An 11,872-nucleotide genomic window follows, 5' to 3' on the forward strand; every position below is an offset into this window, starting at 1 on the left:
AAGACTCGTGGATTTTTAAGGAATATTTTTTCAATGACTCCAAAGACTCGTGGATTTTTAAGGAATATTTTTTCAATGACTCCAAAGACTCGTGGATTTTTAAGGAATATTTTTTCAATGACTCCAAAGACTCGTGGATTTTTAAGGAATATTTTTTCAATGACTCCAAAGACTCGTGGATTTTTAAGGAATATTTTTTCAAAGACTCGTGGATTTTTAAGGAATATTTTTTCAAAGACTCGTGGATTTTTAAGGAATATTTTTTCAAAGACTCGTGGATTTTTAAGGAATATTTTTTCAAAGACTCGTGGATTTTTAAGGAATATTTTTTCAATGACTCCAAAGACTCGTGGATTTTTAAGGAATATTTTTTCAAAGACTCCAAAGACTCGTGGGTTTTTAAGGAATATTTTTGGGGACAAAAAAGGCTCATGAGTTTTTAACGAATATTTCTGGGGACTATAAAGGCTCGTATATTTTTAAGGAATATTTTTTGGGGACTGTAAAGTCACGTGGATTTTTGAAGAATATTTTTTGGGGACTATAAAGGCTCGTGTATTTTTAAGGATTATTTTTGGGGGCTTTAAAGACTTGTGAATTTTTAAGGAATATAGACTCGTGGATTTTTAAGGAATATTTTTTCGATGATCTTGGATTTTAAGGAATATTTTTTCAATGATCGTGGATTTTTAAGGAACATTTTTTCAAAGACTCGTGGATTTTTAAGGTGTATTTTTTCAATGATCGTGGATTTTTAAGGAATATTTTTTCAATGATCATGGATTTCTATGGGATAATTTTCAATGATCGTGAATTTTTAACGAATATTTGTTCAATGATCATGGATTTTAAGGGATATTTTTCAATGATCGTGGATTTTAAGGAATATTTTTTTCAATGATCGTGGATTTTTAAGGAATATTTTTTCAATGATCGTGGATTTTTAAGAAATATTTTTTCAATGATCGTGGATTTTTAAGAAATATTTTTTCAATGATCGCGGATGTTTTAGAAATTTTTTTTCAATGATCGTGGATTTTTAAGAAATATCTTTTCAATGATAGTGGATTTTTAGGAATATTTTGTAAAAAAAAATCATCATTATCCTTCGCTAAAATTCTGCACACTGTAGCTATCGCAGAGAGCAACCGAAAATGGATTAAATCTGTCCATTCCTTCGAGTACCTACTTTACAAATTTCCAAGTATACACCATTCCTGCAATATTTACACCGATTTAATAAAACCCCTTTTGAGCACAACAGTTTTATTTCAACACATAAATTTTCCAATTTATAAAAATTATTTCCATTAGATTATTTAAATTTCTCCAGTTTCACCTCCACTTCCATTATTATTATTACCACCCTTAATAGCCTGTTTGACTCTCTGAGCCAGCTGATTGACAGAATTGGCAAAATTTTCCCAAGCACTGCGCACCGTTTCGGCAAATTGTTGAGCATATTGTGAAAAATCTTTACCAGATTTGTTCATATTATCAGTTAAATCTTCCACTTCCGTTTGACGTTTACGTCTTGCCCCATCTGTGGAAACAAGTGCCTCATCTCCCACAAATGTTCTTTTGTTGGTTTTCCTGGTGGTTTGCTTTTTAGCCGTGGTGCGAGATTTCTTGCGTTGTTGTGCTGCTTTACGGCGACGGGCAGCCATTTGTCGACGGCGTCTCCGCTCAACGTCCAAAGCATCATCACCATCAATGCCATCACCGTCACCACCGGCTCCGCCAGCACCACCATTACCAGCTCCACCACCACCATTACTTCCGCCGGTACCTCCTCCCCAACTAAAGCATGGTGCCCGTTTTGAACGATGATGATGTGGCAAAGGCATTAAGGCCTCCAATTCGTAAAGGGACTCCAAAGCCATTTCATTGCTAAGGCTTATGGAGCGTTTACGACGACGTCTGTATTCCTCAGATGAATCTGAATCGTCATATTTTTGTATGGCTTCTCCAAAGCCAGCCTCCTGTTTCGAGCGTACCTTGGCAAATGGTACCTCAAAAGCTTTATCACTGCCTAGAGCAGCACCATTGGCCATAATTTGCGCCGCCTGGCCAGCCATTTGCACAGCACCCACGGCCATGCTTTCAAAGAAGTCCTTAAAGAAATACAGAATTTAAAAGAAAGAATTGAAATTAGTTGATGTGTGTGATTTTAAAATATATTTTTGGCGATAACAAAGACTCGTGGATTTTTAAGGCATATTTTTTGGGGATACCCAACGTAGATTTTTAAAGAATATTTTTTGGGGATACCCTAGACTCGTGGATTTTTAAAGAATATTTTTTGGGGATACCCAATACTCGTGGATTTTTAAAGAATATTTTTTGGGGACACCCTAGACTCGTGGATTTTTAAAGAATATTTTTTGGGAATACCCAATATTCGTGGATTTTTAAAGAATATTTTTTTGGGATACCCAATACTCCTGGATTTTTAAAGAATATTTTTGGGGGACACCCAAGACTCGTGGATTTTTAAGAATTTTTTTTGGGTCACCCAAGACTAGTGGATTTTTAAGCAATATTTGTTGGGGATACCCAATACTCGTGGATTTTTAAAGAATATTTTTTGGGGATACCCAATACTCGTGGATTTTTAAAGAATATTTTTTGGGGATACCCAATACTCGTGGATTTTTAAAGAATATTTTGTGGGGATACCCAATACTCGTGGATTTTTAAAGAATATTTTTTGGGGATACCCAATACTCGTGGATTTTTAAAGAACATTTTTTGGGGATACCCAATACTCGTGGATTTTTAAAGAATATTTTTTGGGGATACCCAATACTCGTGGATTTTTAAAGAATATTTTTTGGGGATACCCAATACTCGTGGATTTTTAAAGAATATTTTTTGGGGATACCCAATTTTCGTGGATTTTTAAAGAATATTTTTTGGGGACAGCCTAGACTCGTGGATTTTTAAAGAATATTTTTTGGGAATACCCACTATTCGTGGATTTTTAAAGAATATTTTTTTGGGATACCCAATACTCCTGGATTTTTAAAGAATATTTTTGGGGGAAACCCAAGACTCGTGGATTTTTAAGAATTTTTTTTTGGGTCACCCAAGACTCGTGGATTTTTAAGAATTTTTTTTTGGGTCTCCCAAGACTAGTGGATTTTTAAGCAATATTTGTTGGGGACAGCCTAGACTCGTGGATTTTTAAACAATATTTTTTGGGGACAGCCTAGACTCGTGGATTTTTAAACAATATTTTTTGGGGACAGCCTAGACTCGTGGATTTTTAAAGAATATTTTTTGGGAATACCCAATATTCGTGGATTTTTAAAGAATATTTTTTTGGGATACCCAATACTCCTGGATTTTTAGGCAATATTTGTTGTGGACACCCAAGCCTCGTGGATTTTTAAGCAATATTTTTTGGGGACGCCTCAGACTCGTGGATTATTCAGGAATATTTGTTGAGGACACCCAGGGCTCGTGGATTTTAAGGAATCATTGACCGAAGTCTGTGCGATGATATACATACGCATAAACATCCTATAAGAAACTTTTTTTTAAGGAATATCCCATATTTTTCAAGTGAGTAGAATATCCTTTTAGGAATATTGACTTACATTCTTTCTAGCGGATATCACTCTATCAAAATATTGTTCAAACCAATTTCTGGGTATTAAAACCGTAACTTATAAAATCACTAGTGGGAAAAGGTTTTGGCGGGATTTCCTTCCACATTATCCTTAGTTTATTTGTTCATGGAGCTAATTTAATTAACCATTCCTCAGAATCTACACATTTTTCCGTTTAAATCTGCCACACACGAAATGTTTTTTTGTTTTCTCCTCCTTACCTCTGGTCTGCCATCAGCTTCCCGTAGACACAGCAAAGCCAAATATATCGTAACAATTTTCAACACATTTCTGTGAAATTTAATTAACATATAAAATTTGCAATTACGCATAATTGCAGTTAGCTATATTATGTGCTTTCCACGAAACCACAAAATAGAATAAAATTTGGAAAATTTCGCTACAACTTTCAATATCAATGTCAATTTGAAACAATTAACTTGTGGGTTTTTCCAACGAATGACAAAATATTTACTTGGCACAAACATTATATAAAATTATTTAACAATTAAAAATTTTTAGTTTTGTTTTGTAGATAGTTATTTTCGATAATTTGATTTTTTGTCTCTTAAAAAAAAAAATAGTGCATTACATTGCATGTCTTTGAATGCATGTGATAAAAATCTCTAAAATTGCCTAACCAAAGCCGCAAAAATTATATATGCCTGGTGGTCATTTCAATGCTCATTTTTTTTTTGCCTGCAAACTGTTCATTTTCAGTTTATGAAAAAAAATATAAAAAAAATAATAAATAAATAGTTTCTTTTTACATTATTATTAAAATGGTTTCCACTCGGCTGCATTGGAATAAATAAAATTAATTTATTTAATTTTATTTATTTGTTTTTGCGTAATAGTTTTGTGTTAACACATTGTATATTATTCAAAACACAAAGTACATACATATTAATATATGAACATGTGTAGACATTTTTCGTGGAAATAGTGGCTTGTTATTGAAAATTAATGTCATGTAATGAAATTCAAATGACATTGTGTTGATATGTCTAAAAATAAATTCATTTATTTAAAGAAAAAAAAAATGGTCAAGGTCATTTATACCTCGAACATAAATTACCCTGAGTGGGTAACTTAAAAATTCAAAACTTTGTTTGGAATATTGTCAAAATTACCCCAAGAAATATTTTAATTGTAATAAATTATTTCTATTTGTTGTTGCTTTTGTAAAAAATTAAAAAATCGACAATTTTTCTTATATTATCTCCAGCAATAAGTAAAAAAATATAATTAAAAAGTTAATGATTCAAAAAATAGTGGCATTTGTTTCAGAATTTATGTTACATAGTCAGAATATTTTCAATGATTAGATGTGTAGATATTCATTATCATATTCCGCCTAAAAGTATACTCTAGTTTTATTACATAATTTTATATATGTTAGGCAACTCTTTAACTTTGAGATGTAGATGGCGATATAAATTCGATCTCAATGGCAATTTTCGTACTATTGTAGGATGAATATATATTACACCAATTTAATAAAACCTTTTTTGAGCACAACATTTTTATTTCAATATTTAAATTATCCAATTTATAAAAATTATTTCCATTAGATTATTTAAATTTTTCCAGTTTCACCTCCACTTCCATCTCCACCAGCTGTATTATTACCACCCGTAATAGCCTGTTTGACTTTCTGAGCCAGCTGATTGATAGAATTGGCAAAATTTTCCCAAGCACTGCGCACCGTTTCGGCAAATTGTTGAGCATGTTGTGAAAAATCTGTACCAGATCTGCTCATATTATAAGTGATAATATTTAAAAAATATTTATTTAAAAGATACATTTATGTTACATATTCAGAATATTTTCAATGATTAGATGTGTAGTTATTCATTATCATATTCCGCCTAAACGTATACTCTATTTTTATTAAACAATTTATCTCTGTTAGGCACTCTTTAACTTTGAGATGTAGATGGCGATATTAATTCGCCCTATTTTTAGGATGAATATCCATAAACCGCAAGTGGAGAACATCTTGAAAATTTCAGTCGTCCTCCATTGTAGAATAGAATATAGCTAAATTATATTTATATGTATATATTAGCTGAATGGATAAGAAAAACCTTCACACTATGTCAAGGAGTTTCTTCGGAGGATAACATTAACATTCAAGGATATAAGGACATTATTGATGTACTTGGGATTAATTCTTCTGGTATCTTCATGTTGTAATTCCACATGTCTGTTGCAATTTAAAATTATTTTATATATTCCGCCTAAGAGTATACTTCATTTATGACATAAATTTATCTTTATTAGATATAGATGGCGTTATTCAACATTTCAAGTGAGAAAGTAGGAATGCCTTACTTACTTCGCTGGCCTATTACAGAACATTTGTTCCATAGACCGAACTAAGAAAAGGTCTCCATTCCTCTCTGTTTTTCGCTTCGCTTTCTGGAATACCGCGCCTTGTCAATTCTTCATCCACATGTATGCTCCATCGAAGCTTAGGCCTGCCAATTCTGCGTGCACCGCCATGTGGCATGTATTCATACGTCTTTTTAGTGGGTTCATCATCGCTCATTCTTATGATATGGCCTAGCCAACGCAATCGTTGCACCTCGATACGTTTAACTATATTCATGTCTTTGTATAGCTGATATAGCTCGTGGTTCATACGACGTCGATATTCACCGTCAACGCAAATCGTCCCGTAGATCTTTCGAAGAATTTTCCTCTCAAACACACCAATCACTGCCTTATCTGCTTGCGCAAGTACCCATGCTTCGGAGCCATACATTAGCACGGGTAGTATCAGTGTTTTGTAAAGCGTTATTTTTGTTTGACGAGTTGTGGCTTTGTTTTTGAAGTGCTTACTTAAGCCAAAGTACCATCTGTTGGCCAATACAATTCTTCTTTTTATTTCACAACTGATGTCGTTTGTTGAGTTTATGGCAGTGCCGAGGTATACGAAGTCTTTTACTACCTCATAATTATAGGAACCAAATTCAACAGTTGGTCCGATCTCAATGAACGCATTGCGCGTCGACACCACCAACTTGGTCTTCTCGCCGTTTACCGCCAGACCCACTTTAGCAGATTCTCCTTCGACCTTCATAAAGGTATCGGTTACTTCTTTTACTGTTACAAGTAACATGTGGCTATTGGTGTAAATTGTGCCACTTCTTTTGACGTTTGCCTCTCGTATTACCTTTTCTAGCAGGATGTTGAAAAGATCACACGAAAGGCTGTCTTCTTGTCTAAAACCTCTTTTGGTACAAAACTCTTCGGAGAGGTTCTTTCCTATTTTAACTGAAGATCTTGTGTCAGTTAGAGTCATTTTACAAAGCCAAATGAGCTTTGCTGGGATACCAAATTCAGACATGGCTTGGAATACTTTGAACGTAGCGGGCTGTCGAAGGCTGCTTTATAATCGACAAAAAGGTGGTAGGTGTCGATCTGCATCTCTTGGGTCTTCTCTAGGATTTGCCGCAGGGTAAATATCTGGTCAATGGTGGACTTGCCAGGTCTAAAGCCGCATTGGTATGGTCTAATTATTTCGTTGACCATGGGCTTTAGTCGTTCGCACAATATGCCTGACACTATCTTGTAGGCGATAGGGAGAAGATTTATGCCCTATAGTTGGAGCATAAAGTCTTATCTCCTTTCTTGTGGACGGGACACAGGATGCTCAGGTTCCAATCGTCGGTACGTGTTCCTCCTGCCAGATGGTGCTAACTAGCTGATGCATACACCTTATCAGAGCGTCGCCTCCGGTTTTAAACAGGTCGGCTGGTAGGCCATCGGCTCCTGCTGCTTTATTATTCTTCAGCCGGTTGATTGCTGTTTTACCTCATCTTGGCCGGGCGGTATACATTCTATACCATCTTCTGGGAGTGGATCTGTGGTATCATCGTCATCGCTACTATTGGACACCAGCAGATTGGAGAAATGTTCCTTCCATAGCCTGAGCAAGCTATCTGTATCTGTTACCAGATTACCTTGCTGGTCTCTACAGGAGGATGTGCCTGTACCAAAGCCATCAGTTTGATGTTTCACTCTTTGGTAGAATTTTCGGACTTCATTCTGGCTCCTGTACATCTCGATTTTTTTATGTCACTCACAAAAATATTGTAAAGTATGGGACCCAGAAGAGAGCCCAGGGGAACTCCAGCTCGAACAGGTCTTTCAGTGGAAAGACAGTCTCCTACCTTAACTTTGAAACTTCTGCCCTTGAGAAAGCTAGCCACTAATCTGCAAGTCTTGGCATCAAAACCAAATTGCTTCAGCTTAGATAAGATCCCGTCATGCCACACTGAGTCGAAGGCCTTGGCGAAGTCAAGCCCAACAGCTATATGTAGTCCCAAATCTCCGATCAAATCTCTTGATCACAAAAGAGGAAAATAACGTAAGGGCATGGGACGTCGAGTGACCCGGTCTGAAACCAAACTGGCAGTCCTTTAGGATTCGTTTGTCTTCAACAATTTTTTAAGCCGTTTGAGTATGAAAGACTCGTAGAGCTTCCCAAAAGCTGAAAGCATGGAAATGGGACGATAGCTACCACAATCACTAGATGGTGAGCCTTTCTTCAGAATTGGTACGACCATAGCTTTCTTCCAGGCTCTTGGGAAGTACCCTAGGTTCAGTAAATGGTTGAATAAAATAGCAAGGAAACCAAATAATGCCGATCCCGCCTTTTTTAATGCTATGTCTGGTATCCTGTCTAACCCACTAGACTTTTTGGCGTGTCTGCTTGCAAGAGCCTCGTTTACCCAGTTGGGTAGAACAATCTCGGCTTGATTCCATCTATCGATATCAATTGCCGAACCATCAGCCGTGAAGGAGCTTGAAAACGTTTCCAAGGGAGACCGATCATTCATTCCGTCCACAGCCCTGGAAACAGAACCGTGGAAAGAATGGTCAATCGCTCCATCAGCCGACTCAAAGGCGTTCTGCAATTGATCAGCTAGAGCTTCAGCTTTAGCAGTGTCTTCAACGATATGTATACCTTCTGAGTCTATTAACGCGCCGACTGGGTCCCTGGAGGAAACTCCTGCTGCAGCCTTGACCTCAGCGAAGGTTCTGTTATATACAAGAAGTTTTGGAAACGTTCATGTTCAAAAATGCGAATCGAATCACTTATAATGTGATCGAGATTCCTTACATCCGCCTTAAGAGTGTTAAACCGCGAGGGATCGCCTCTGTTCTCGAATAAATCCGACAACCCGTGGGGGAAGCTCACCTAGGGTCATGTTTTTAATTCTTTGCTTTGAAACTGAGGAGTCGATAGCATTTCTAAACACTGATTCTAAATTAATAACAGTTGAGTCTATCTCTTCAAGAGAAACATTTCTGTCCACTGGCAGACAAATTTCTGAGAGTCCCTGCCTTATTTTGCCCTGAAATCGGACTAAATTGATTTTATCGAAATTACGGAAGGTATTTGTTTCCCTCTCTCTAAAGCCACCCATGTCGAAGACTACCTCCAGAGCTCTGTGCTAGTGTTCTACCTCTGGTGTTTGTGTGCAATCCACCCCATGATGGATGTTTGGCGTTTAAATCTCCTCCTATAAGAACTTCACCCCTTAAACTTAGATTAAATAAGGATTGAAGATCTGACAGATCTGACAGAAGATCCGGAAAACATTAGCAGGACGACAATATAAAGCTGCAAGGAAAACAGTTGACCCATCTTCCCTTGAAATTTTGACAACACAGGATAGCTTACAAAATTTCCTATTATAATAATAATTGTTCCACAAGCATCCCAAACCGGAAAAGGGAGACTTCCCTCATATCACTGAGTGCACCCCGATTCATATTAGCTCAATGATATGGGACCTACTGTTTATTGCCGAGTCCGAACGGTGTGTCTTAAGACACCACTTGTAGAGAAGTTTTACATGGCTGAAATACTCAGGAATTGTCGCCAACATTACTGAGGAGTATTTTGTCACCGTTGAATTGTTGATGATGCCTGTCCTGGGAATCGAACCCACGACCTTCAGCGTACAAGGCGGGTGTGCATACCATTGCACCTATTAATGGCCTTTAAAACGGATCTTCTCTCATAGAAATCCATTAAAAAAAAACTTCTTCTCATTGAACACATTACAAAAAATCTTCTTCCAATAGAAGACTTTTCAAAGTCCTCCACCCACAGAATATAAATTTTTTCCATTAAACACAGTAGGCTTCTGGTATCTGATATAGTAATTCTCCGTGTCAGTTGCAATTTATTATTTTATATATTCCGCCTAGGAGTATACTACATTCATACATCAATTTATATTTATCAGGCAACTGGGTGAATAATATGTATATTTCAGATATAGATGGCGTTATTGGTAAAAGATTTTTCAAGAGTCTTCTAACCATCAAAGACGTTCAATAGGTCTTCTTTACACAAATTTCCTTTGAACGGTAATTTCTCATTAAGGGCCTTTAAATTGGATCTTCTCCCAAAGAAACCTATTAAAAAATTGTCTTTCCGTAGAACATATTTAAAAGATCTTCTTCCTATAAAAGATATTTCAAAGTCATTCTTCCACCGAACACATAAATTTTGTTCATTAAACACATTAGCCTGGGGTTTTCAGTTAATTATTTATTTTAGTACTTTTCCAAAATTATTTGTTTTTGATTTGTATTGAAATTGTTAGTGATAATTTTGTTAAATTTATTTGTAAAATCTTAAAAATCATGTATCAAATGAAGACCTTAAACATGCCATCAAATGGTTTGGCCAAGCCATCCCACCAAGGGAAATGTTGTTATGCCGTGGTATGCCAAATTTTAGCAACTAAGCAAAACTTAACTCGCCTTCCTTTAAGTACCATTCTCTAATTTCCTATTTTCTCATTTCTCCCTACTTACAGTACACCTCTTTGGCCGGTCAACAAGCCCAACAGTACCAAGCTGCAGCTCAGCCCCAATACACTAACGCCGCCGCCTATGCCCAACAATTGCAACAGCAACAACAGGCTACCCAATATGCCAACTATGCTGCCGCTGGTGCTGCTCCTCAAGCTGCTGCTTATCAACCCAGCCAATATGCTCAAACTTTGCAACAATTGCAACAACGTCAACAATTAGCTGCTGCTCAACAACCCCAATATCAACAAGCCGCTACTGCCACCGCCGCCGCTCAACAACAGCCCCAAACTGCCTATTCTGCTGATCAATACAATGCTGCTTATTATGCTTACCAACAACAACAACAAGCCTACCAGCAACAACAATTGGCCCAACAACAACAACAGCAGCAACAACAACAATTGTACTATGCCAATCAACAACGTGAATTGTTGAAGCAATTGTACACCAACCAACCCAGTGCTGCTGCCCAACAAGCCCCCGTTGCCACCGCCACCCAACAACCCCAAGCCAATCAATACTACACTGCTGAACAATATGCCGAATACTTGAGCAAGCAACAAGCTGCCCAACAACAATTGCAACAACAACAGATCCAACAACAACAATACCAACCAGCTAATTATGCCACCGCTGCCACTGTTGCCGCTCCCACCACCCCAGCCACCCATACCCAGGCCTACACCACTGCTGCTGCCCCCGCTGAAGCTTCACCCATTCCACCACGTAATGGTTTGGAAAGTGGCCAATACTCAGCCTCTGATAAGGTGTCTTCCGTCAAATTCCAAAGTGGCAATTTGGCCTACAGTTTCTAAATTACTGCAACAACAACAATGACAAAAACTATACATGGTTAGTAGAGAAAAGAGAGTTGCTTGCCACTGATTGCCTATCTTAAAGGAAAGGTAATTAGTGTTGTCTACTCTCTTGGTCCTCCACCATCACCACCACCACTGTTCTTGTGTTCACTGTGAAATGTTATGAGTGGTCAGTGTTCCTTTTAATGAATGTCTAGTTTTGTTGTAATTGCCTTTTTTAATTTTTATTTCAAAATTTTATGCCATTTTCCTATTTATCGTTTTCATTCTAAATCATTTGGAGCCTCCCTCATTGGCCAAATTTCTCATTTTAGTTAAGTTAAATTTATTTTTATTGAGAATAAAGAAAATTAAAAAAATATATATGTCATTGTTTTTCTTAAATTTTGGGTGGGATTTAAAAGCCAGCAAAAATACTCAACACAGAATCCCCTACTAACCAATTATTTTTACAAGGGCATATCGCGCGTATTGAGTGGTTACTTGTTTACCACAAAAATAAGTAGTTAAATAAGTAGTCACGACTTTTAGTAACTACCTATTCAAGTGGTTGGAAATAAGGATTAATAGGGGGTTTTGTAATGAGTATTTTTT

General features: G+C 36.8%; 2 protein-coding genes across 2 annotated transcripts; one reads left to right on the forward strand and one right to left on the reverse strand.

Annotated features, from left to right (window-relative positions):
* Positions 1-1,249: 1,249 nt before the first annotated feature.
* On the reverse strand, positions 1,250-4,096 carry LOC141399042 (uncharacterized). Its single transcript, XM_073977024.1, has 2 exons — positions 3,836-4,096; positions 1,250-2,114 (listed from the first exon to the last, which is right to left on the reverse strand). The coding sequence occupies exons 1-2, from the start codon at positions 3,944-3,946 to the stop codon at positions 1,320-1,322; spliced, it is 906 nt and encodes a 301-aa protein (XP_073833125.1). The 5' UTR covers positions 3,947-4,096; the 3' UTR covers positions 1,250-1,319.
* Positions 4,097-10,180: 6,084 nt separating this feature from the next.
* On the forward strand, positions 10,181-11,503 carry LOC141399043 (uncharacterized). The gene is made up of 2 exons (XM_073977025.1): positions 10,181-10,367; positions 10,463-11,503. Exons 1-2 carry the CDS (start codon positions 10,287-10,289, stop codon positions 11,273-11,275), a joined length of 894 nt encoding a protein of 297 aa, XP_073833126.1. The 5' UTR covers positions 10,181-10,286; the 3' UTR covers positions 11,276-11,503.
* Positions 11,504-11,872: the final 369 nt, after the last annotated feature.

Source organism: Musca autumnalis, unplaced genomic scaffold (assembly GCF_047663935.1).
Source record: "Musca autumnalis isolate F117 unplaced genomic scaffold, ASM4766393v1 scaffold_3, whole genome shotgun sequence".
In the NCBI taxonomy this organism is placed as follows: domain Eukaryota; kingdom Metazoa; phylum Arthropoda; class Insecta; order Diptera; family Muscidae; genus Musca; species Musca autumnalis.